The sequence below is a fragment of the Drosophila sulfurigaster genome, chromosome X, assembly GCF_023558435.1.
Source record: "Drosophila sulfurigaster albostrigata strain 15112-1811.04 chromosome X, ASM2355843v2, whole genome shotgun sequence".
NCBI classification, from domain to species: Eukaryota; Metazoa; Arthropoda; class Insecta; order Diptera; family Drosophilidae; genus Drosophila; species Drosophila sulfurigaster.
In genome coordinates this window covers 26,427,648-26,455,558 of record NC_084885.1, presented here as the reverse complement: position 1 = coordinate 26,455,558, position 27,911 = coordinate 26,427,648, and the positions used below count along the sequence as shown (strand labels likewise).

Here is a 27,911-nt window from a genome sequence, read left to right as displayed (position 1 = left end):
GATATTTCCATCATCGATGTTGTTGCTCCACCACTTCTGCTTTCCTACAGTTCAGTATCATTTTGTCGGCTGTGAAGGAAATTTGTAGCGCCGCGCGCAGTGCATTTTTTTCTGGTAACCTTTTTTTTTCCTCAACTTTGTACTGTTTTCTGTTTTTTTTTCTTTTTTTTCTCTTCTGCAACTAAAACTAAAAAAAACAATGCAATGCAATATTTCGTATGCGTTTTAAATAATCGTTCGAAAACGAAATAATACAAATAATAAAGACACCATATTGACGTGTAAAATCGGAGGATGAAAGCCAACTTAAAAACAATATAATATACATACACGCATACACACAGAAACACAGGCACAAGCATACACACGTATGCATACACATGCGTGTGTGTGTGCATGTACATTCATTTTGTTCGTGTGTATGTGTGCGTATGTATGTACTAGGCCCACAATGGGTTTTAGCGTGACGTGAAGTGTATATAAAAAAAAAACGCAAAAGCAAAAACGAAAAATGAATCGACGAAAAAGAGAAAATGGGAAATACGAAAACACGCAGACAATTTGTGAAATAAACGCAAAGCAAAATATTGCACATCCAAATTTACATATCGCAAGAAATCTCGTATATTATTAAAAATGCTCTTCAAATAAAATATGATTTTGATTTATTTAACATTTTTTTTATTGGTCACATTCATATATTTACTACACAACAACACTACGTGCATATTGTGAATGTATGATGTGTGCATGTGTGTGCGGTGAGCGAGGCAACGAGTAGTAAGAAGAAGAGCAGGGTAAAAGAAGAAGCAGCAGCATTTTCACAGTAACCGTAGCAGTTGAAGTTACTCGTTGTTTTTGTTTTATTTTTTTCCGCTCCATCATTTGTTAGTGTCCAAAAGCAACAACAACAAAAATTCACGGGCAACAAACACAAAAATTAAATAATATAAATTGAAAGTGCATTAAGTTTTGTGGTGTTTACAAAACAAACTGATGATGTCTGTATGTGTTACATACATACATAAAATGGAACCAACATTGTTACAGTGCCTGCGATAAGTTTTGTGGCCACCCTATCACATATTTCTCTGCATCTCATTTTCGCTACCGTATGTATATGTTAATCAAAGAAACTAAAACAAAATTAAATATAGTATTTTATGTGTGCAGAAGAGAAGTGTTTGCATACTTTTCGCATGCACTATAAGTATAGCTAGATGATGAGGAGAACAAAAACAACGAAAATGGCAACAGCAACGAGCCGCTGAAAACGTACGCGCGCACTCACACATACACATGTACACGGACGCACACAGTGACAACGTCCTCGTTCAGTGAGGCCGCCACCACTCGCTGTGTTTAGCAGCGGCAGCGTCGATGACGAATGCGTGTGAGTGAACGCAGCGGTGTGTGTATACACGTTGTACATATTGCATGTATCTATGTGTGTGTGCGCTGCTGACTCTGTTTACCTCACCTCGCAACGCCGTTATAGACTAGAGTTTGCAGTATATACTACATATATTTTTGCTCTTTTTCTAATTCTTAAAGTTGGTCTCTTTGTTTTTTTTTTCTTTTTTGCTTAACGTAGCAACAACAGCAGAAATAATAACAAAACACATGCATACAGTAATGTATGTACATATTTGTATGTATGTGTGTGTTTGCGTACGCTCGCTCGCAAAAGAATTCATTCTCCATGTTCGCAACGTGGGTAAAAAAAAAATTCGGCTCAGTCGCCTGTTCTTGTTCTTTTTTGGGCTGCGCTCATGTTATACATATAAAACTACCATTTTGCTTGGTTAGGGGATAGAAAGGCGAAAAAGGGAACAACACACTTGCAAGCTGCAGCAGCCGCAAACGCAGCAGCAGAGAGCGACGCCGACAGCGAGAGCAGAACACAACAACGACAATAATAATGCGCGTGCATACAGTCGCGTCCAGCAAAAGGTTGGCATGTGCACGCCAGCTCGCTTACTGCGTACCTGAAAACTTCCTTTCCCAGTGGTTGAAATTTAATGCACTTATTTTTGTCCCCTTTTCGTCTACCTACTGAGAGTATTTCCTTTTGCGTTTTATATGTCCTGTTTGTTCATTTCCGGTTTTGAGACGATCAGCTGTCTGTAAATTTCCATTGCCAATGTCGTTGTCGATTTCAAATTGGAAAATTATCTAGATATGTTTTTGAGGTAAACGACGAAAATATTCCACATATTGTAATAATTAGACATTATATAAAATCATAGATAATCGATAATGGCAATTTAATTTACAAAATTTCAAATAGGTTAAATTTAATGTTTGTTTTCGTACAAAACATAAATAAATAAAAATTCGCCACATCTGGCAACTCGCAGCTGTTAACACTATTGCTGAAAGCGACTGTTACACCAGCTGTTATCGTCTATTATTTTCGTGTTTTGCATTTGTTTTTATCCCAAGCGTGCAAGAGATAAGATAACAAATCGAAAGTCTGTCTGCAATTGCACGTATCTATAATTGTTTGTTGTTTGACATGCATATAAACAATAATAATTACAATAATTGCAACGGCAATTTGCCGTTCTAATTCTATTCTAACAGTCACGTCTTTGCTTCTGATCGATCATAAATATTCTTTCTTTTTTGGCACGCTGTTGCTGCAATATAAACACATTAACTGTGCGTCCGTTTTAATTACTTGGATTTAAATCGATTTGATGAGCTGATTTTTCCATTGAAGAAAATGTGTAAAAATATGCAAGCTCCCCATATTTCCTTTCTTTCTCTTTCTATGCAGCAGCTGTCGTGAGAAAGAGCGAAAGGGAGAGGGAAACATCATTTTGGACAGCAGCTGCATAGTTGGTGTTTTTTGATGTATCTCCATTTCATTACTCTTTCTCTCCACTTCCTTTGGCGGCCATTCGCCTTTTAAGCGCAGCGATCCAATGCTCGTTAATTATACCTGTATTTGTTGTCTTCTCGTTACTTGTTTGTTGTCCAGTGTGCGGGAGCAGCAGTCGCCGCATTGCAAAAAGGAAAAAACATGACCAGTTTCACAAAAGTGCAATAACATTTAGCTGTTAACGTAACAGCAACAACAAGAGCACAAACAATGACTAACAGTAGTCAGCTGGAATGCCGGCTCTCACTCAATCGCTCGGTCTCTTTCGCTCTTATGCATTGCTGCGATGATCTTCTGTTTAATTGTTGTCTGGCAACGCCGTACGCTTCATTCACAGCTGAGCAGCTCCCTTAATTGTTACGTCTGCTCTTGCAAGTGTGTGCGTGTTTGTGTGTGTGTGTGTGTCATTGCCTTGACTGAATTAATGTATGAGCATATTTTTTGCTGCTGTTATCAGCAGTTGCATTCACACACACACACATACGCACACAATCATACCAACCACGTCGCTTATGTTTACCGAATTTGTGGTCAAAGCTCAACTGTTGTTTTTTGCCTTGTCTTTTGTTTTTGCTGTGTGTTTAGATCGTGCAGATGTTGTCGTCGCCCTTGCTCCACCTGTCTCTTCAGTAGTCTCTGCTGCCAGCTACGTGCTGTTGCCGTGTGACTTTCTTTTTCTTCATTCACTCGTGCTGTGTTTCTTCATTTTTTGACATTTGCTTTCACCGTATACAACAGCTTGTGTTTTACATATCTACTTTATACACTGTATTCTCTGTTGTTCGTTCCTTCTAGCTGTAGTTGTTTTTTGTGAGTTAGGGAACTCTTAAGTGTTCTGGCCGTTTTTCGCAGCAGCCCGCAGCTATTACCACCACTTGACACCCCGTCCCCCACCACCACCTGCTTGCTGTCCAATAACAGTGCTCCCAAATTGTTCTCTCTGTCTCTGTCTCGCTCGCACTGGCATTTGCTTTGCATTTCCGTCTGTTTCGTTCGTTATTTACTCGCGCTGCCTCAACTCTCTTTTGTATGTATTAGTGTGCGTTTGCTTTTTTTTTTGACAAATTGTGCCGTTACATAGAGAGTTGCTCTGTGTGTGTGTGTATAATGCTCTTATAAACATACACATACAGACTCACTGGCAGTTGCTTTTATACTCGGCTTGCTTTCAACCCCCCCCCTTCGTAGCTCCCTTTGGCCGGTCACGCAGTCAGCTACGCATTTATTGTCCAGCTGGTGAAGAAGGAAGGGTGAGGAGGTCGGAAGTAGGATTGGTGGGGGGTTGGCCTGTCCTCATTTTAGCCTCGCAACTTTTTCGTCTACTTTTCTTCCTTACTTTTTTTTGGAGTGGGACATGCGCCGCAGAGACTGTTTCGCCCACCCCACTTTTCCCCCTCGCTACAATTGCATTTCGCTTTGTCGTTGTCAAATGAAAAAAAAGGGGAGGAAGAAGAAGCTTGAACAACTTTCGAGGCTCTTGAAGGGATTTGCAACGCAGTTGGAACTTCGCCAAAAAGGACTCGAAACGCGTTGATGATTTGTTTCTTGGCAACTTCTTCGTTATGCGATTTATAAGCCAGCGAATTATCTTTAAATATAATATCTCAGCTTGAATCTGTGGAGAATTTAATTGCCCTAGCCATATATTTTATTATAAGTGTTTTGTTTTATTTGTGATATTTATTTCTGGTTCAGCCTTAATATCTTCTCCATTGGGGATCCTTTATGATGTGATTGTATTCATTTTTTTTGTTTCTTCATAATGTGAGTTTCCTTGATTTCTTTTTAGGTTTCAATATGATATATTTAAGGGTTCTAAACTACATTGTAATTTTTTCTTGTTTTATTTGTGATGTTTAAATTTGTTTTCGCTTTATTTATTTACTTTTTTGTTTCTTAAAACTATATTTTATCAAATTCGTTTTATATGGCTTCTTTCAAGAAGATCGTGTATGATTTTGTTTTACAGCTTTTCCAACATTTTTGCAGCTGCAACAGTTTCTTCGTAATATTCCTTCCTTAAGTTGCCGAAATTTCCTTTTTGGGCTCATATCGCGTTTTCTAGGTATTCATATTTTTGGCTAGACATTTTGCCTAGCTGCTGCTTTGCTTTTCCAGCTGCCGATTTCGCCCGCTCAATTAGCATATATATCACCTGCTTTTTCGCGACCTTTTGCCAGGCAGCTGCATTCTTTGTTGACCCTCCTTCTATGGATTTAATGGATGCATTTGTAATCCTTCCGAATCCAGCTGGACAAATTGTTTTATATGGCCACCATAAACAAGGATTTTTAATTTGATCAATTTTGATTAATGCCATATAATAATAATATGTATTAGGGATTAGGGATTATTAGCTCAAGCAGGAAGCTCACTTTAAATTTTTGGATATGACCACCAAAAACTAAGATTTTTAATTCTTTATAGTTATCATTTGATTTATTTTAATATAGTACATTTAAGGGATTTCATAGTTCTTTTTATTTTCTATTAATATTCGATCTATTCTCTAATATAGATTCAATTTAAGCTATCTTAGTATTTTGTAGTAGGTAAGCATATAAATAAATATTCTATGGCAATCATTTAGAATTGAAGATTTATAAAAATGAAAAGTAATTAGCTCTTTATTTATTGCCTAGTTCATTTAATTGAATAAAAAATATTTTTATTCTGTTTTTATCAGTTTATTGTATCCGTATAAAATTGAAGTGAAATTCTGTTCGATCGTTCGGTATAATTTGTTCGTAATTAGCTGTGCTAATTGATTCCTTTGATTGATTCCTTTGAAAAAATAATGCGTAGGGCGGCTGCTTTCGCTGGGTTTCCATGATTTGAGCCAAAAACATTGCAGCTTGCTTCCACATAAATCAGTTTTTGCAGCTTGCAATTTTCCACCTTGTCAGCCAAGCAGCATCAATAGCAGCAAGCTTCTAAGAAGCCAAGACATCTGCCTGAATTGACGTCTGCTTCTTTTGCAGCCGGCAAAAAGAAAAGTCGAGCTAAATCGATGGCACGCGTTCTTTCTTGGTAGATCATAAAATCCCGGGCGGATGATAATAAAACTGATCGGGTGGGTGGCAGAGCTGAGCGCTGAGCTGACTCGCGACGGTGATTAACAGGTAGCGCACGCTTCTGGCACGCGTGCATCTTGTGACAGGCATCGCAGGTAGTCCTTTCTTTACCTTCACCCACTCCTCCGCCCACATCGGCGGCAGGACGATCGTGGCAGGACATTTGCATAAATAGCTTGAGCTGGCGAGACGAGAGTTCAGTTGAGTTTCACTCGTGTCAAGTCTAACTTGTGTTCAACATTGTGATCTATTCTGTGCTATTGTGTGCTCTACGAGTGTCCTTAATTTTTTTGTGTGATATAATAATTCTATAATGGATTTCAATTTCGATTCTGTGACCCCCTCATCGACCATGTCGTCATTCTACGACTTCAAGCTGGCAAGGTATGTGCCGATCGTGATTTTCTCAATATCTTTTCCACATTTGTTTTAAACGCAATTTGCAATGCTTTGGTTCGAAATGTTTGCTGGGTCAATTTTATGTATTTTTATTTTGTATTCTAAACAAATGATGTATATATTTAGTTTAAGTGCAACTGAGGTCGCTTAAATTTAAATTTAAGAATTTTATTTACCAAATCCAAAGAAGGTGACAACTCTGCTATTTTCTTTAAGAATGTTAACCAACTGAGAAAAAGAGATCATTCAGTTGATTACATTTTTTTTTTAGAAAAGTTGACAACTCTGCTCGCACACACACATACGTATAATTAGTTAGTATCTCTTTAGTATTTAATTTGGTATCAAAGTCAGATTCGCTCGTCGCACAAACACACACATCTACACACCACATACGCATGCACACACACACATACACATTCACGTCACGCACGAAAAAATCAAAAAAGAAAAAAAAAAGAAAATTGCACGTCTCTTTTTATCATATGTTAATTTCCTTACCGATTTCTCACCTTTCACCCCCCAACCAACAACAACTACAACAACCATAGTAACAACAACAACAACACAGCTGAGCGCGCCAACAACAACAACAGCAACAACGACAGCCACAAAGAAGAAGATCCAACCACAGCAACAACTACAAAGAACAACAACTTCCCCCACCCAAAAACAGAATATATACGAACTATTTGATACTAACGCGTAAGAGAGGGATATATATATATATTTATATATATATATACATATGACATAACTGTTTCTGCTGTGGCTGCAAAACGAGAAAAAAAAGGAGCAAGTTGAAGAAGAAGCAGCAGATACTAGAGCAACTATTACAAAGAAAGTTGCGAGAGCGCCAAATTGTCTACGAGAGCGTCGTTGCTCTCGCCAGACACACACCAACAAACAACAAGAAGAAGACAAACGGAAAGAGAGAGCGTAGTAACATACATACCCTGACTCCATACACACACACACATACAGCAATACTCTCTCGTCGAGCAGAACAGCAGCTGGCAGCTGAGAGCGCTGAGCGCCAATTGAAAAAACGATACGAGAGAAGCACATCGATCTTCGATCACTTGCAACAACTTGCATGCGAACTGAAAGCAAGTGACCGGGATAGAGACAGAGAGAGAAAGAGAGAGAGCAGTTTAGACTACGCCTTCGATAACAGACATTGCTGATATTATCGATAAATAATCTTCCGTTACCTTCAAAACACGTAAGGTGCACACGTTGAGAGTATTTTTTTTGGGTGTCCAACAACAACAAAAAAATTACTCGTGCACATACACACTCTCAGGATATGTACGGCAACAATAATCCGGGTAGTAACAATAATAACGGTGGTTATCCTCCATACGGTTACAACAAGTCGAGGTAAATTTTAACTTCAGTTTCTTCATTCAACCTCCCACCATATCAAGCAAAAAAAAAAAACATACAAACTTACTTTTCTACCACCTCCCCCAAAACTTCTCCAAAACTCCCACAATTCCTTTCCAACATCCTTCCAGACAAAAAACACACACATAACGTACTTCAAAACAACAACTACACATGCAATTTTTTTCGACTCCCAGTTAAAAAATGAAATCTAAATCTAGGAAAAGTATTTTTTTATTAGTATTTAAAATTCGATGCTCAAATGGGCAGTATTTTTTTTTATGTTAGACGTCACATTTTTTTTGCTAGGTTGATCTTGCAACCTTCGCAGTGTATGCATTGATACAATATATACGACATATGAGGAAAAGGTTGGTCTGTATGTGTGCTGATGAAGAGGGGGAGCAGGTAAAGGAGGAGGCGGGGGCGACGTTGTTAAAGACGACGTGTGTGTTTGTCACAAGGCATTTCCTGCTATCGATTTGCCGCCGCCCCTCTCAATACATAGCACACATAAATCGAAAGGCCACAATATCCGTTCATCTGCTTAAAAGAAAAACAAAAAACAATCCACACAAGACATCACCACCCACCCCCGTTTTCTTCCCCCATGATACACACACATTGTTATATCTTTTTTTTTGTGTTCGTTTTGAAATATTGCGAAAACAGCAGAAAAATGTAACAACAATGGCCACTTGAGCAACGACAAAAACCAACAACAACAATAACAACTACAACTACAACAAAAGCTGCAAAAACTTTGAGAACTAGAGAAAAAAAACAAAAACCAAGAACTACATGAATAAGTAATATTAATCTAATAGATGTACTAGATTGTACAGCAACTAATTAACTAAATTAAGCACAAGGCTCCAGACTAACCGAAAACGTGCTCAACACACACACACACAAACACACTCTCATACAGCAAAAAGCAGTCAGGCAACTTTGTAATGATCCCTGTAATTTTAATTTAAGCTCATTCATTAAAAAAAAGAAAGAAAACACACAGATAAACACAACAAAACAAACACACACACACACATACACCCATATCCATTGCTCATTGATTTGACGTTGCCACACTTTTGAAAGTTGCGTTTTTGTTTTTCGGTTTACGTTTTTACGCCGTAGTTACGTTACGTTTAGAGTCATTGCATACGTCACCAGAGAGAGCACTTCAACTTATCAATATCAATCCAATCTCTTATTATTATCTTCATAGTTGAACAGAGGACGCCATGTAAGATGTAAAAAGTAACTTAATAAGTTTAGCGTAACGTAACGGAAAGCCGTCGCGCAACGTTCTTCGTTTGTTTGTTGTTTCGCCAAACTGTGTCTTGTGATAAACGAATGTTAAAATTCGCGCATAACGTAACAGTAACATTAACGTAACGTAAGCTTAACTCAACGTAACGCAAGTTCTTCCACTTCTCTCACGTGTTAACACTGCATTTAAATCCACAAAACCAAAAAATACCAAAAACAACAAGAGAGAGAGAAATTCGTAACGATGAAAAAGCGCGCTGCTGTAGCCACGATAACGATAACGATCATCTGATCCTGATTTCGATAACTCCAACCCAAGACCCCAGGGCTCCTCTCTCAAGGCTCTACCAACGGCCTTACAACGTTTTCGTGCGGCCTCTGCAACCTAAACTGTCTCACAATGTACCGGTAAATGTTGAAATACTACAAAAAAATCAAAACCAAAAAGCAAAATCCAAATTAGACAAATGCAAATCATTACATATAACTTTTATTATGTCTTACTTTTCCATATATATGTAACATACATATAAATTGTTTATTTATTTTTTTGTTTATTGCTTTTGCGTTTTGCTTTACTATGTTTTCTTTTTTTTTGTGTTACTCAACAACAAGAACCACTCGATAAATCACTCATATGCTCGTTATCACGCTCAAAGACATCGAATCGTTCAGTAAGCCTAAGCTCTCTACTATTTTATAAGACTGTTTTTTGCTGTACCACCCAACAAGAATAACAACAACTACAACTACAACACAACGAGAGTTGACCCGACCCATAAATGAATTACAACCCACAACAACAATAAGAACTTGTCGTCGTCGTCGCATCCTTGAGCGCTGCCAACTGGGGCAAATCTTTGTGGCGCCATTGTTGATGCTGCCTGCCTGCTTAATGATATGGCAACTCTCTGCTTCTCACAACTTCTTTCTTTGTCTCTCGTTCTCTATTTTTGTTTTTGTTTGGCAAGATGGCGTCATTGCTCCTTTTTTTATGGCTAATTGCAATGCAAAAAAGCATTTCAAATTTATTGCACATGCAAACAGGAAAGAATGTCAGAAAGAGAGAGAGAGAGAGAAGGTTAGAGCGAGAGCGAGCACATATCACGTGCGCTGCACTCATAAATTGTGTCAGGACCTTGACACGTGCTGCTAAGTAACAGAAGAGCAGCGCAGCAGGCAACACTGTTAGTCTTAAGTTTATGTATTTGTCGCTGTTATGTATGTATGTAATGTTAACTTAGTGGTTTAAGCAGCAGCGCAACAACAGTTGTTGTTGTAGTCATACGAACACACACACACAGTCCCTTACTCACTCACACACACAGACACAGACCTGTCCTATATATGTCAATGCATACCTGTCGAAATTTGCCTATTAGCTATGCACATGTTGTGTGCGCATATGCTTGTCTCATTCACTCTCACGCACGCACTGCAGCAGCAGCAGCAGTTGCGACGCAACATCATTAAAAAAGTCATGCAAATATTATTGCAAAAGCAATAATAACAGCAACAACAACAACAGCAAACAACAACACATCAATCAGCAGCAACGATAACAACAACAGCAAAGAATTTCAACAATTTTCAACAATCAACAATGTCAACAGAATCAACAATCAACATAACAGAAGCAGCAGCAACCACAACAACAACCGATAACAGTGCAGCAACAACAGCAGCAAGAGTGCAAAACAGCACCAACTGCAATCATCATGTAGACCATCAACTGGTCTTTCTTTTTGTTGTTTTTTTTCAAGTGCTCTCCCAATATTTGATTTTTTTTTTTGTAATGAAAGAAAAAAGAGAACGAGTTCGAACTCGTTGAACCTTTTCAATATTCTTCCTCAATACACAGCTGGACAATTAAACGTACACACATACACACCTAAACAAAACCCACACACACACAATCCCGAAATGTTTTATCCTCACTGTACCGATAATGTCAGTTATTTTAATTGTGTAGACATCATTTCTTCCCACAGCGAAGCAGCATTATCAAGCGATCTCAACAGCGAAATCGAGAGACAGAAACGTTTAGTTAGTATGTAGTGAGGTTATATTTTATGGTTATTTTTTTTGAGTTAAGTTTTGCGTTTTGGTTTCGAAACAAGACCTTAAATCTGGTGTGATATCAACTCACTCTGTGACGCAACAACAAAATGTTCCTTAAACGAAGACGCCGGCAACGCCTGTAAGTAAAAGACTTCTTGACATTTTACCAAATACTTTTAAACATAAAAATAATGAAAAACAAAAACCAAAAATGATTAATAATGTCATGCATCCCCCTAAGTTAAAAACTAGACACTAAAACCACACACACACACCTTCAATCAACAATCAACATCCAACAGTTTCTCAACTGTTGTCCTCGCGGGATATATAAATCAATTTCAACAATATATGTTTTTTTTTTGTATTTTTTCGAGTGCTATAAAAACTATTTTTTTTAAGTGATCAAAGTTGATACGAAAACTTAAATTTTTGTTTTATTTTTTCTTTTATATTTTTTTTTAAGTGAAACTTACCTCAAAATTTTTAACAAATTTTTTTTAAGTGAATGAAATCCACACCTTTTTTTTACATTTTTGTTAAAGTGAAAAAAATCAAAGATAAAAATAAAAAGTGTTCTATTTTTTTTCAAGTGAGAAATGTGATATTTTTTTTCAAGTGTGATTTTAAAATAAAGTGTAATTTTTTTTTTATTTTTGTATGGTGCTGAAAACAAAATTTGCAATTTTTTTTTAAATTTCAAAATACAGCAAAAGAATGTTTGACGAATCGTTTACTTTTTATGCTCAAAATTAATTTTTAAGTATATTGGGAAACGATTCTTAAAGTTGTCTATTGCAATTTTTTTTTCTGCCTTCTACACTCTGCGCCTAAAAGGCAGCTATAAATTTGATTCGATATCCGATATAATCGGAGATTATGCACTTCTCGAAATTAGTTTGTAAGCTCTATAGAATAATGTCTAGGTATGATGTGGAGTTCAAATGATTGACGATTGATTGAAGACGACACTGTTAGTATTTTGAAAAGAGTATTAACAGTGTCTCGTGATTGACGTCAATCATTTAACTCTACTCTAAGTCTTTGGTATCATTTTCGTAAACTAATTAAGTTAGTACTATAAGATTATGCCATTTCTACATCAAACTCATTTCAAAGAACCAAAAGTAAATTGCGCTTTATAAAACAATCAATTATTATTATTATTCTTTATATTTGAATCATTTTGATTTCATCATTAAACGAAATCACATCATTTCCGAGATATGCTAACATTGTATTTTCTTCTCTTCAATCAATCAATCGATCAATCAACAGCGGTGGGCGTGTATTTGGCATGTCGCATTCACTGCCTTCAGGAATGGTACGTATTGCATTATACTATTTAAAAATCAAAATAAATTTTTGTATTTTATTTGAACATAAAGTTCGAAATCAATCAAAATCAAATTTCATTGCATGTGCAAAATGACAAAAAAAAATCTTAAAAACAAAAAAAAATAAATAAATACTCAAAAAAAAAAAACAAAAATATTTTTAAAACGAATGTACAAAAAGCAATTTGCAATTGATAATTGAATTTTTGGTTTTCGGTTTTGTATGTTTATTCAATATACTTAAATTTATTCTAGTTGAATGTTATTGAGTTTGTCTCATTGAACGCTCTGGGGCACACGCTTAATCTTTAATCTCAAAATCGTTTTTTTGTGGATGCTCAACATTTGATTTAAGCAAAAATAAAAAGACAATACAAATACAACCAAAACAAATACTAATAATGAAATAAACTTGAACGTTAAAGTTTTGCATTTTGGTAAAGAAAAACTAAACAAAAGAAAACTAAACAAAAAGTCACCATAAAATACAAATACAGGCAACAACAACAACAGCAACAACATCAACACAACAACAACAAGAATAACAGCCAAAGAAAAAGCAAAAACAAAAATTATAGTCATTGCATACTTCTTAGCAGTGACAGCAGCAAAAGCCTTGCGCTGCTGTCCAAGCTCTTCCGTTATTTCCTCTGTTATTCAACCCACCCCCTCACTCAATCAATGGCAATACACACCTACACACACCTTACACACATATAAACGTACTTACACACACACACACAACTGTGGCCTTAAGCGACTTACAGCAAACATTTCGTTTGGTTTCGTTTCGTTTCGTTTTCTGTTCGCTTCTTTATTCTCACATTTGCAATTCCCTTTTTGCCTTTTTAAATGCAACGCTGAATGCCGTTAACTGTTTGCAGTTATTCATACTCTACCACACATACCCACACACACATACAATAAATTCATATACACAAAGCTAAAGCTTAACTTCCAATGCTCTTAACATTTTTTGCACTGGACGCCATTCAAATGTCTTAACATGCGACTGTTAAAATTCTGAGTAGCTCAAACTGAACGCAAAAGCACGCAACATGGCCACGCCACAAAATGTTATTGCACTAGGTGCCGTTAACAGGCCGCTGTTAAGTACGAGTAGCAAACTGTTAAAACAAAAAGAGTACGCACGTTTAAAATTCACAAAAAGCAACAAACATTTTCCCTTTGCCATTTTCTTCAAATATAATTGTAATGCATTTAAACAATTTGTAGCGAATTTTAGCAGCTTAATAATAATAACGATGTGTGTGCAAGATTTAATAGAGTGCTTGTTGTTGTTGATGCTGCTGCAAAATGTTAATCGATAACACACGATAATTGCAAACTAATTATATCGAGTCATCCAGTCGAGTCAACGTGTTTTGTTTTGTCGCCGTATCGTCCTGTTCTCTCTCTCGACAACAACAACAACAGCAATTCCCCCAACCACAAAACTCTGTGCAGCGTTTTATGAGGCCTTCTCTCAACATTAGAATATCTTTGTATGGTTAATTTGATTACAGTCACGTTATGCGTTCTCACCACAGGACACAGAATTTACATTTCCAAGTTCCTCGTCCCGTCGCGGTTACGCCGATTTTCCGGGCGGCAATGGCGGCAGCGCCAATTCGCTGGGCGGCAACATTTGCAATATGCCAATGGCCAGCAACAATTCGCTGAAAAATCTGTGCGGTCTATCGATAGGCAGCGGTGGCAGCGATGATCTGATGAACGATCAACGCTCCAGCAATACCAATTTGATAGTCAACTATTTGCCGCAAGATATGACTGATCGCGAGCTGTATGCGCTATTCAGAGCCATTGGACCCATCAACACGTGCAGAATCATGAGAGATTATAAGGTAAGTGACGATTAATCGATAATCGATACTTTGATCGATTATACTGAATACATTTTAATACTTGTGTCTGTCTTTCGTCATAGACTGGCTACAGTTTTGGTTATGCTTTCGTGGATTTCACATCGGAAATGGACTCGCAGCGTGCTATCAAAGTGCTCAATGGCATCACAGTGCGTAACAAGCGCCTCAAGGTAAGACAAAATGAATTTCTCCCCCAATTCTGGGCAACAACTTATTCGTATCTACCATTTCGTAGGTTTCTTATGCGCGTCCTGGCGGTGAATCGATCAAGGATACCAATCTGTATGTGACCAATCTGCCGCGCACGATAACCGACGATCAGCTGGACACAATTTTTGGCAAATACGGTTCCATTGTGCAGAAGAACATATTGCGTGACAAGCTAACCGGTCGTCCACGGGGCGTGGCATTTGTACGGTAAGTTGCAACGGTTCGCCAAAATTCCTCTTCTACTACATATTATCTCATTATCATCGAAGCGCAAAAGATCGATAACACCACAAGCACATCTAATTTGTTAATCGATAATAATGCTAAACACACACATAAACACTGCATTAATCATTCTCTCTTTCATTCTTTTGCCCCATTTCTTTTCATTTTTTGCGCTTTGGTTTTATTTCTCAACATTTTCGCATCCATCCATTTTCAACAAAAACTACAACTACAACAAATAATGAACGTGTGCAATCGAACAAACAAACCAATCACCACACACAGCTACAACAAACGCGAGGAGGCACAGGAGGCGATCTCGGCGCTGAACAACGTTATACCCGAGGGAGGATCACAGCCGTTGTCGGTGCGTTTGGCCGAGGAGCATGGCAAGGCAAAGGCGGCGCATTTCATGTCCCAAATGGGCATGGGACCACCGCAGGCGCCACCACCACCACCCCCGCCACCAGCGCACATGGCGGCTGGCTTCAATAATATGGTTCACAGAGGTAGATCATTAAAATCACAACAGCGCTTCCAAAAAACGCATCCCTACTTTGATGCACAAAAGTTTATCTAAACGCAAAAAAAAAAAAACAGAAAACAAAAGTAACCCCAAAACAAAAATCAACGTAACAACAACAAAAACAAAACAAAACAAAAAAATCACCCATCCCCCAAAACAACAACAGACCAGTTTATACATAACCATATTATGTATATACCTACCTATAAATAGATAACTATTTTTTTGACAAAACACAAAACAAACCAACAAAAAACAAATGCGAAATCACGAAAATCCCTCTAACAACAACAACATAAACTACAACAACAAACAAATCACGAACCATAACAAAAACAACTTAAGAATTAATCTATTACAATAATAATAATGTAAACAACTTTTTAGTTCTTTTTAGTTATTTCTCACTTAGGAAACTATCTCTATTAAAACAAAACAACAAACAAAAACAAAAAATGAGTACATGAATACGATTTTGTTGCAATTTCTATTTGTTTTTGTTTCAATGCAGAGAGAAAATGTGTTTGTGCATATATTATAATAATATATGGATGAGCAAATAATTATGACTACAAATTGAATTGTATATTTCACCTTTTAGTGTAAACTGATTTTTTAACAAAACTATAAAAGAAAAACCCCTAAAAAAAAAGGAATACAAACTAATTGCGTATTTTTAAATTACAATTAACTTTAGAAATTACTAACAAAACAAAAAAAAATCAAAAATACAAAAAAAAAAATAATGTAGAAAGAAACAAAATGAAAAACTTGCAAGGTTTTTTATTGTTTTCTTTTTTGATATAGCTTTTCTTAAGACCCCCAAATTATAGTTTAGAAAGACCCCCTCTTAACATCCCCCTGACCCAAAAAAACAATCACAACAACAATTATACACACATACATACAAATATACATATACAACAAATAACAAGAGAATCGTAGAATGAAAATTAAAATAATTCAAATGCGAAGAAGAGAATAAACCGAATCCAAGTGCCGCAGAACCTTAAACAACGAGAGTGTAACATCTACAACAACAACAACAACAACTACAGCAACTACCAACAACAAAAACAACAACAGCAGCAGTCGCAGCAGCAGTTATCGATAACTATCGAAGCAGCTAATATCAGCAAAGTTTTTTTTCTTTTTTTTTTTTGATGAGCTTAACGAGAAAGACAAAATATATCATATATATTTTTTTACATATACATGCATATACGACAAATGTGAAGTGTGTTTGTGTGTGTGTGCAACAACGTACTGAAAGCAGCTCAAAAATACCCCACGTAATATAAAAAAAAGACAAAAAACCAATCAAATCAATAAGTAATAATAAACCTAAAAAAAAACTAAAAAAAAAAAAAAAAAAAAGCTAAGAACGTGCATCAGTTTTTTTTTTGACAATTTTTTTATAGTGTGCAAAAGAAAACGAAATCAAACGAACATAACCTAACAAAAGCTGAACAGTATAATAATCAAGAAGAAGCGTTGCCTTTTTGTTACACCACAACTGTATATCCATCCCTCTCTGGCCCATAAGCAACAATACACAATCGTTCACATTTATGATTTCCAATATATCCTCCCAACGCCGCAACAAAAAAATACCAACAACAATAACAACTCAGTTCTTACTCTCATAAAGCTAAAAAAAAACAACAAAAATGAAAATGAAAACTTCTAGATAGTAATATATAGCTTATACCGTATATTGACTATATATAACGTAACTTTATAGCGTTAAATTTTAAATTATTTAGTTTGTAGTGCGTTATCAAAAGCAACAACAACAACCACGCCGAGCAGCGACAAGCAGCGACATCAACAGCAAACTGCAACAGCAACAACAACAAAAAACAATGATCTAAACACACATATATACATATATATTTATATATACATATAAATATATATATATAGTATATACTCTAATGTATATATTGAAAGAAAAAAAATAAAAAAGCTAAACGCAAAAAAAAAAACTAAACAAATTTTTTTTTTTTTTTTTTGTTTGTAATAACAAAAAAAAAATTGCAAAACAAAGAATCGAAATGTGGGCCGTCGAAGAACTTAAGCGTCTTCTTCCGATGCGTGTGTGCCTGTGTTCGTGTGTGTGTGCGTGTGTATGCGTTTGTTCCTGCGTGTGCGTGTGTGTGAGGAGAGCTGCCATATTTTTTTCTCCTTTTTTTTGTTGTTCTACAATTAACCAAAAAGCAAAACAAAACAAAACTGATGTCGCCGCCATATATCGACGACAGGTGGCGCTTCGCGCATCAGCAGCAGGTTTCTGTTCACAGCTCGCAGAGAATATTGAAAACAAAAACAAAAAAAAAGCATGAGAGAAAAAGAGAGAGAGAGAGTTACACAGAGAGAAAGACTGACAGGGACAGGGACTATTGACTGTAATGAAAAGCTGACGTGGCGCATGGTAAGTATGCGCGCACTTTACAAAAGCCGATAACGGGGTGAATTTCAAAGTGTTATCGATCTAAACTCAAAACCATATCGATCACATTTGAAACCGTAGCCCGCAAACATATTTTGTTTATTTTTTTTATATGTGCTGAAAATTTTTTGATGTGCTCGCTCTACAACAATTTTTTTTTCCAATTTTTTTTATTGTTGCCAAGGAAAAATTCTTTTAAAGTGTTACAAACTATTTTTTTTTATTCATCCGAACAAATAATTGCCGAAATGCAATCAAAACTTAAAGTAAAACTCTGAAATGCGAATATAGGCAGACGCACACCCCTTTATCGGTTGCAGTGCCATAACGAGTATAAAAAAAAAAACAAAAATTTACAAAAAAAAAAAATCTATCTACTTGGTAAAATAATTTACATATATACATAAATGTTTTTTTCATATTTTTTGCAAGTGTATCACGCATAAATAATCATACAAAACATTGTACGACTGGTTTTGTTCTCTTCCTATATTTTTTTTCCAACAAGTGATAAGTGTTGAGCGTTGGCTCCATTCCTATAAATATTTATGATATATTACTATACATACTATATAATTTTTTTTTTTTTGGTGCTAGCGTATAAGCTTACGCTTCTCAAAATATTACACAACTTATAGCAACCATTTAATCTGTTCTAAATGTCTCCATATTTTTTTTTAACATTTGAATTTCATATTTTTTTTTATATGTGTGCCTGCAGTTTCAGTGTTAAGATAAAAGTTCTATGACAGATTCTTTTGCAACTGAAGGAAAAATCAATGAAATTAAAGACTCATAAATCATACTAATTCTGCAGCTTGTACTTTCCCCTTTGATCATCCTCGCAACAGGCGACAAATTTATTTATTTTTTTTTGTGATTTTGCTTAAATATTTTTGTTGGTTTTTTTTTTTGTTAAAATTTTTGTTGTTGTTTGTTTGATTAGTTAAGTCTCTGAATCTTATGTCTTACAACTTTTTAGTTATATTATTCATACATTTTATTAGTTGAGGTTAGTTTACTTTATAGCATAATCAATCGAACGATAAATTTATCTAGTTTATTATCTTTAGTATTCGAGTAGTTTGTGTTTTATATAAACTCTTATATATCTTCTATTTGTTGCCGTAGTAGAAGCACTAACCGGGTAACGGCATTATCTCTATTTTGCCACGCCCACTTAGTCAACTAACCTCCTCCGCCCCCAGTACTCATTTCATCATATATCTTATCGATTCTTCTACCTTTGATTTTTCTTGACTACAAACAAAAAAATATGAAAAGAAAAACCAAATGATATATATAAATGTATAAAAAAAAATACCGAAAACTCAGTTGGCGCCGACAACTAACAAGTCGTACAATTTGTTTATTTTTTTTTTCATTTTTTTTTTATAGACGGAGCAATGGAAAAAATACGCTCATTATTCGATGCTATTTGCGATGCTATCTTTGGTCTCGATAGTAATTATTCCTTTTATATTCTCTACTATGCCTAATGATAATCATAATCATAATTCTTGTTTGTTTTTTTTTTTTGAGAGCACAATAAGCAAATCAGAGTCTAAATATATATATGTATATATAATTTAAGTAGTTTAGAGACAGACAGACTACATTGCAGACACTTTCAAATGGGCTGACAACAAATTGTCGAAACAAGTAAGAAGTTGGCAAAAGAAGTGTTCTCTTCTCTTCCAAAGCTTTTCAGAGAAGAAGTTTTCTATGCACTATTTTGCTGAGCTGTTGCTTCTTTTGTTCAGTCTTCGTTGTCAGTCCAACTTGGCATTGGAATATAACATGACGTACATACATACAACACACACACAAACATGCTTCTATCCACACACTAAATACTACATAACATTCGACACTCAATCTATAAACAATATTTTTCTTCTTTTATAATCAATGCGAGCTTCAAATTCCGCCTCATGCTACAAAATTAAAAAAAAAAAAAAATTGAAACTTCAGAAAGAACGTGCCATGTTTTTTACTCAACTTTTTTTAGTTGCTCATCCTTCATACAGAATCGAAATCAAAATTTTGAAAACGAAACTGACAAAAAATATAATTCGTATTTATTTGACTCTCTCTCTCAAAAAAAAAAAAAACAAAAACAAAAAAAAAAGCGAACCAAAATTCTAAATTAATTCGAGCGTTATTTGAAAAAGTTCCAATTGCAAAAATACTAAGAAAATTGTATAAAAATTGTAAGATGGTAAAATTCTGCGCAAAAACCCTAACCGAACTCTGCTTTTCAAAGATCATCTTCTCAAAACGTTTTGCTATTGCTATTAGTTTTGCTTGCGCTCAGATAAAAAAAAAAAAACAAATTTTATAATAATAACATCTAATAATAATGATAAAAACGACTTCAGCTCGAAGTTGATTTTTGGTTTTTGTGTGTGTTTTTTGACGTTTTGTATAACTTGCTCTATACATGCATATATCTAGCGAATTTTGACCATAATAATAAAAATCTTCTCCCCCTTGCAACCTTCATTGCTGTCCGCTCCAAAGTGTCCGATCACTCACCAATAATCACATCAACATACAACAATAGCAACAACAACAATAACAATAATAAGCAATATTAATTGTAATCATTTTAATACTATTGATAATCTCATATACATAACTTAGCTCTTCGTGTCCCCCGCTCTCCCAAAACGTATGTGTTCAAATTTGTACTCTTTTAGATCGATCGTTTATCACTTGATTTGTTTTTGCTTGCCACGTTAATGTTGCACACACAAACCCACACACACACATACATATGGGTGTGCGTTTGTGTGTGTGTCTCTATCATGAACATCTTCATAGAGAAAAGTTCCTTCCCCTCATAGCAGCGCTTTTATGTTGTTTGTAACTCTTCCTTTCCCAACCCCTGACTTTTCCACACCAAACAATTTCCTTTTGTTCCCAGAAAGCAAACAAAAATCTGTATAAAACAAAACATGGCACGTTTAATAAACGAAAATCATAAAGTTTCCTCTCAAGAGATTACAGATTAACGCCAAATCTTCCGAGATCTTTTTTCTTTTTTTTTTTTTGTTTTGTATACGGTCGTGTCACGAAACCGACGACGAAACACGGGAAACTCAAAAGGAAAATTGTAAACACGTTTAAACAAAGCTGCAAGCAACCAAAAACTCGCATAAAAGTAAAACGAAAACGTTAAAAGACAAAGAAAAAACCAAAAAGAAACAAAACAAAAGAAGCTAAAGATAAACTACAGAAACAACAGCAATAACAGCACACACTAACCACACCCTAAAACTTTAAACTCAAAACTCAAACTCAAAACTTAAAACTAAACTCAACTCTTTTATATACTCGAAACTATAATTTTTTTGTAATAAGTCTGTTTGATCACCTTAAGTTAGCGTATTTTAAGTGAGATTAGGGTTTTTGTCGAAGCATATTTAAAAAGAAGAAAAACAATTACAAAATCTAAAATCTTAGCTTAAAGTTAAAAGTATATAATTTTTTTTGTTAAGAACTTTTTCAAATAGACGTCAACAATATAAACAAATAGCATTCTGTTACAATTTACTAATATATTTTTTTCTTTTCATTTTTTTTTGTTTTACCTAATTCTCATTGCGAATCAAATAGGTGACAACTTTGCCGATTTGCTTGATGGACTGTACCGCAGGAAGTACCATTATCCTTACTTATAATTGACGCCGCAGCAGCAGCAGCAACTGCAACTCTATCAGCAGGCGTGCGGCTTCAATTCCAACATCAACAGCATCATCAACAACAGCAACAACAGCAGCAGCAACCACAATCTGACTCACAGCAACAATCACAATTTGAACAATAATCTAAGCAGCAGCAGTGGCAACATCAATCTAAACACCAGCAACAGCAACAATATGTTGCAATATCATTCACATTACCAGCAACAGCAGCAACATGAATCGCCACATCATAATTTTAACTTTAGCAACAATAATAATCATCATAATAATAACAATAATAATCACAACAGCAACAGCAACAATGGTCAGCTGCCACGCCTGAGCAATGCTGCCGCTGCGCACAGTAGCAACAATCACTATCATCACAACAGCAACAGCAACATTGCTGCGCATAACAACAACAGCAACAGCAATGGGCAACAACGTCAGCAGCAACACAATCAGCCGCTTGGCAACAACTACAATCAACAGCAGCAGCAACAACAACAGTTGCTGTCACGCCAGCAACATCAGCAGCAGCAGCAACATAATCAGCTAATCAACAGTTTGCAAAGTTTGAGCCTGTCACCGCACAGCAATGGCAACAGCAACCACATCAGCAACAATCTGAGCAATTGTCTCAGCATGTCAACGCAGCAGCAACCATTGCATGATTTCAACAACTACAACATGGATCAGCAGCAACAACAGAAGCTGCATAAGCTGCTCGGCAACGGCAACAGTTTTCATCAAGCAACCGCAACTGTCACATCAGCAACATCAGCAGCAACAACAGCAGCAGCAGATGCGCCATCAACATCAGCAGCAGCTGCAAACGCGAATGCAAATACAAATGGCGCCTTTTTGTGGCCGACATAACCTTAAAAACTGTCAATAGACTACAACTATAACGATAACGATAACCGATAACTACAACTACATACATATAGAGAGATGTGTACACAAAACTCATCCATATACATTTATCTATTTTTTTTTTATTAGCTACATTTATGTTCTCAACGAATACCAATCAAACATAAGTTTTTTTTTCGGATCACTTTTTTTTTTCGTTTAATTCTAAATGTTCCTCATTTATTTTATGTTTGTATTTTTTTTGTGCTTTTTTTTTGGGAGGAATCTTTATGTAATAGTAAATACATTAGCATTAGTTCCAAACACACACACAGACATGTATTGGCTATATCAAAGTGAATTGAACAGAGAGATATATATATATAGAAAGAAAGAGAGAGAATACTATATCGATATGGAAATGTGAGGTATATCCACTAATTATTTTTTTTTTGCTTAACTTTAGGCAATCGACTTTTTTTTCACATACAATTATTTATATATAATCTACATATATATATATTACATCTAAAACTAAAAAAATATATATGTATAAGGCATAAGATTTGTTTTTTTTTTTATTATATTATAATATATCGATTGATTCTGTATCTGTGTATCTAAAAACCGACTTACTGAGGAACTATGCATATATCCAATTATCTATCTATATATATATATATGTGTATTTATAGCTGAAGATCTGTTTATTTTTTTTTCATAATTTATAAATGAATTTTTTTTCGTATATATAAACATTATAATAACAATAACGTTAGCATGCTCAAGTTCAGGCTGTTCTTACCAACTACATATATAAAAAGAGACATGAGATGAGAGCGAAGGATGGAAAAAGTGAATGCGTAAGAGAAGAGTATGACGTAGGAGAGAGGAGGAGAAGGGTTTGGGCAGCACTGCCCGTTGCAGCCCGCCCCAGAGAAAAAGGGAGCGGGCAGCTCAAATGTGCAGCTTATTTGGGGGGTGGCAACCCTTCCCCCCCGTAACCTGTTGTTCAACCAGACAAAATTACAAGAAAATATCTAATTTTTTTTTTGCATAGTTTGTAAAAGAATTTTTTTCATAATTATAAACAAAAAAAACAAAGAAAAAAACAACTTGAGCATGTTAAACACACACATTACATTAAAAGAAAAGAAAAAAACACAAGAGGAAAATGAAAAAGGAAAAAAAAGCACGTGATAAAATGTAAAGAGGAAAAAAGCAAAACACACAGAACGAAATGCAGAATTATATTTTGAAATTTTTATTTTTCTATTCTATGTAATCGAAGAAATGGGCGTGGCTAAAGAGAATTGTATTTTATTTTCATTTCATTTGTCACATTTTAATTTGGTTTTTGTTTTGATTTTCGATTTTAAACAAAATGCCACGTCCTAAAATTACGTAAATCAAATGAATATTAAATCACAAAAGATAACTGAGAACAGTTTTTAGCTGAGAAATGCGATAATGACGATATTGATGATCTTCTTTCAAATTTCGATGATACAATTTTGATTTTTATAATTTATGATTTTTGATTTTTGGTATGCATTACGAATAAACGAGCAACAAAATGTGTAGATCTTTTATTTTGTAAACACACACTCCCCAAAGGAACTCTCTCATACAATTATCCAAAATTTTACTTTATTTTTAAATAATGATTTAACAATTCGAGTGAGGAACAAACACACACATACACAAATTTTGAATCGAAACATACATTATATAAATAAACATTTCCCAAAACAACTTTATTTCGATTGGTTTCTTTATTTTTTTTTTAATCTAATATATTGAAAACTCTAATTAAGTCTCTTTTAAGTGAAAAAACAAGAAAAATACAAATTGGATTGGCTTCGGACCCACCGAAGATTTAATGCCCTTGCAGTTGATCGTATTGTAATTCTTCCACTTGGATACTAACGAAAGTTCAGGAATATATATATATATATATATATAGAGAAATATATAATCTAGTTAAGGCCCGTTGGCAAATCCTCTGCAAGGGAATAAACGGGAAGGGAAGAGCCAATTTAGTTTTGCGAATGCAACAACGAAGCAGAATCCAAACCCCATTTAGGGGTAAAACTAGCATTTAAGAGTTAAGCTGGACAAAAAAGAAAAAATCACAAAAAAAAAATTAAATTTGAAGCAAATATTGTTAAATAGCATATAAAGAAATATTTTTTTTTTTCATACATACAGCTTGGTTGTGCTGAGTACGAAACATTCTAAAGACAAAATAAATTACAAAAAAAGAAACAGAGAAAATCGACAAGAAAACAGAATATACCAAAGTAAATAGAGATTTTTTTTCTAATAATAAATAATAATCTTGCATACACAACTAAAATTTAACAGTTGAGCTGAGCTGGGCTGATATTAAGAGAGGAATTTGAGAGGCAATGTGAGAAGTTGTAGGAGACTAGAACCGATAAGGAACAATCTTTTTTGTTTGGAATGGGAAAAGGAACAGAAGGGAAAATGAGAAAGAAGCCAGTATTAAAAAAAGTTAAGTTAAATTAGAAACTAAGTTGTAGGCAAGTGTGGCAAACTGAAAAGAAGAATTCCGAAGAGTGAAGAATGGAAGAGAAATCACAGAAGCACAATTAGCAAGCGCCTCTCTCAGCGCTTCTCACTTCTCAGAGTGGTGTCAGTCTCATATAAGTATACAGCACATGGTACGTTAACGATATTGACACGACATTTGTTTGTGTCGCAATCAATCGTAGTTACACAACAGTCACAGTTCACAGTTACAGAAAAAACAAAAAATAAATAACAAAAAATGAATACTCAACCAATCGTAGCCTTAGCTTGTAATGAAATATCGGATTAATCCACTTAGCACTTAGAGTCTCGTCTCTCGTGAATAGTTCTAGTTAAGCAAATGCGAAAATATTTTTTTTTGTCTTGTCCAATAATCAATAAACATAGCTTAAAGGGTCTCATCAATTGTTCAAGTTAAGAAAATCAGAAAAAAACACAAAAAATTACAAAAAAAAATATAAAAATTTAAAAAATACAAAAAAAGAACTACATAAAGTAAAAACTAAAAAAACATATTTTTTTTATAAAGATAAGATGATTTTTTTTTTGGTGTATTTTTTTTTAAATCAACATTTTTTGAGCATGTGTAAAACCCAATATTTTTTTGTAGTGCGGATACATACATAAACATAAACATGTTTTTTTTTTAATATTTTAAACTAGATACGAGGAAGAAGATATTTTTGTTCTTAATCATAAGCAGCCAAGCTAATTTTGTTGTATAATTTTTTTGATCGACATATTTTTTTTTAACAGAAAAAGCGCAATTAGCAAGAATGAAACCAATAATTAAAGAATAATAAATAAAGAACATAATATACATTTATATTTAAAGGAAACCTCACGAAAAACTACTTACATACATTTGAAATGTTGTTCAAGGAATATATACTTAAAAATATATATATATATACATACATTTTTTTATGAATATATCGATAAATGTTTAGCGATAACAGAATCTTTTTATAATGCATTACAAATCGACGACGCATACAATTTTTTTTGTGTTTAGCATAAGAACAAATCTAAAAAGAAAAACAACCAACAAATTTTTTTATAATAAATGGAAAAAAAAAACAGAGAGAAAAAATCAACACAATAAGAAAATAAAGATAAAAAAATGAAGCAAACCAAATATATTAACGAATCGAACCTCAAAACTGATTAGTGAAAATAGTTTCTTACGTATGTATAATCGAAACCAGGTAAACAATATATTAACCATACGTTTTTTTTTGTCAAAATGCATAGCAAATTGAATGATTATAAATATAGAGGAAACAATAATTAACTAGTTGACAAAACATATGGTGTTGTCTATAGCTGATAACGGTCGATAAATCAAGTCATGAAGTCAAGGCGCTAATTCTATCCAAATCGGTTTATATACACATACATATTATATTATATATATATTCGTAATTTCGATAACATTCATTTCTTCTTCTTCTGCTCCAGAAGCATATTCCATGCGTTCATCTTATATACTATATATATATACAACATATATACTATATATATATATACGACTCAAGTATAGACCGAAATTTTATATATATACTGCATATACATATACTTATATATATACACACACATAGAGTACATACGTATAATGAAACTATATATACATACATCAACTAAATGAAGATCTTTTTTTTTTTGGCTTAGAAATTGTAACGGTACTACATAACATACAATATATGAGAAAGAAAAACACATAAAAAAAAATGAAAAGAAAACAAAAACCCCTCAAACTGCTTTCAGATAATTTGAGTGCGGAACGTGAACTGCCCTTTGAGAGATTTTTAAAAAAAATAATGAAAACACCAAACAACAACAACAACATAAAGTAGATAAAACCAAATGATAAAAGATTAATTAATGGCAGCAACACGTATGCAAAGAAAGTCTATAAAACGAAAGATAAGCAATATACTACGTAAATACATAAATGATTACATTAAATAAAGGAACAACAAAAACCAAACAAGTAACGTATAAAAAGGCAACAACTTAAGGAAATATATTCAACAGAACCCAAATAGAAAAACCCCAAAAACGAAAACAAACCATAAATTATATATGTAACTATATAACATACGTATACAAGAATACAAAAAAGGAAAAAAACAATGTTAAGTAAAGAATAATCGCGCGCCGCATTTTTTTTTATGGACGAAATTTAAATTACAAACGCATAAATAGAAAAAACGATAAACTACACTACACACACACACATAAAAGAAACACCTTGTAATGTTGGTAGTTTACATTACGCGTATTATACATGCATGCATATAAATATAAAACAAATATATATATACATACATATATGAAAGTGAAAGAACAACTTGAATTTTAATTATACAAATCAATATAAATACATATGCGTACATGTGTATGTATATATATAAATTGACAAAAACGTATATATACATAAATTAATAGCAGCTAATTGTTGTACTAAGACGTCACATTAAACCAAGATAAGAACAAATAAACGAAAATATTTAAAATTCGAAAAGCAGTTGGCAACGCCAAAAGATGTTATTACTTCCCCAAAAATAGCTGGTTGCTATGTCACTCGAATGACATGCCATTTGCATGAAAAGCTAGAGGTGGAGAATCATCGATCGCAACATCGATTTCGATACTTTTGACCATCATTAAATGCTACGTCGATAGTTTGCAAAAGAGTTTAAATTCATTTACTAGTATTATTTATACAATGATAAACTATTATTTTATAATGAAATGCAAAGTAAAACTGCAATGTTTGCTGTTACAATAATATTCAAATTCATCGTAAAATCGATAGTGCTCCATCGATGTTTTTCCACCTCTAAAGCTAGCGAATACAAAAATAGTTTTTGGCGGGCGTGTTTTTTGCAGCAATTCAACAAAAATAAGTTAATGTGAGAAATTGTGTGACTTTATCGTGAATTTATTAAGTGGAAGCGGCATTTTAGCATTACATCACGATTCGTCAAGTATTTATTATGCATTGCTTGGTCATTGGTAAGTGCAATACACTCCCCAGTGCGTTGAGAGAGTCTCTCCTCCAATCTAATCCCTTCTTTTGTGGGGTAA

At 34.3% G+C, this 27,911-nt stretch overlaps 1 protein-coding gene and 1 long non-coding RNA gene across 12 annotated transcripts in view; both read left to right on the top strand.

The window, feature by feature from the left end:
• The first annotated feature begins 20 nt into the window (after nucleotides 1–20).
• On the top strand, nucleotides 21–23,429 carry LOC133847554 (protein sex-lethal). Of its 11 annotated transcripts, none has more exons than XM_062282697.1 (10): nucleotides 31–114; nucleotides 6,912–7,743; nucleotides 11,013–11,221; nucleotides 12,361–12,406; nucleotides 13,946–14,284; nucleotides 14,368–14,475; nucleotides 14,541–14,722; nucleotides 15,026–15,249; nucleotides 19,117–19,182; nucleotides 21,340–23,429. In XM_062282697.1, exons 3-10 carry the CDS (start codon nucleotides 11,190–11,192, stop codon nucleotides 21,402–21,404), a joined length of 1,062 nt encoding a protein of 353 aa, XP_062138681.1. In that variant the 5' UTR covers nucleotides 31–114; nucleotides 6,912–7,743; nucleotides 11,013–11,189; the 3' UTR covers nucleotides 21,405–23,429. The 11 variants fall into 11 exon arrangements, with proteins under 11 accessions (XP_062138682.1, XP_062138681.1, XP_062138680.1 ...); XM_062282696.1 differs by having other exon boundaries at nucleotides 10,994–11,221; XM_062282701.1 differs by having other exon boundaries at nucleotides 32–114; nucleotides 10,994–11,221; nucleotides 13,970–14,284.
• Nucleotides 784–27,911, top strand: part of LOC133847574 (uncharacterized) — a 47,555-nt gene continuing 20,427 nt past the window's right edge. The window contains exons 1-2 of the long non-coding RNA XR_009895174.1: nucleotides 784–797; nucleotides 23,138–27,839. This is a non-coding gene — a long non-coding RNA (uncharacterized LOC133847574). The remainder of the gene's footprint in view (nucleotides 798–23,137; nucleotides 27,840–27,911) is intronic.

Excerpts from the sequence above, each read along its gene's own strand:
- LOC133847554 (XM_062282694.1), top strand. The coding sequence starts at position 7,670 with ATGTACGGCAACAATAATCCGGGTAGTAACAATAATAACGGTGGTTAT. Across the intron at positions 12,407-13,945 it reads ATTCACTGCCTTCAGGAATG|TCACGTTATGCGTTCTCACC; the intron begins GTACGTATTGCA and ends ATTTGATTACAG. Across the intron at positions 14,285-14,367 it reads GAATCATGAGAGATTATAAG|ACTGGCTACAGTTTTGGTTA; the intron begins GTAAGTGACGAT and ends CTTTCGTCATAG.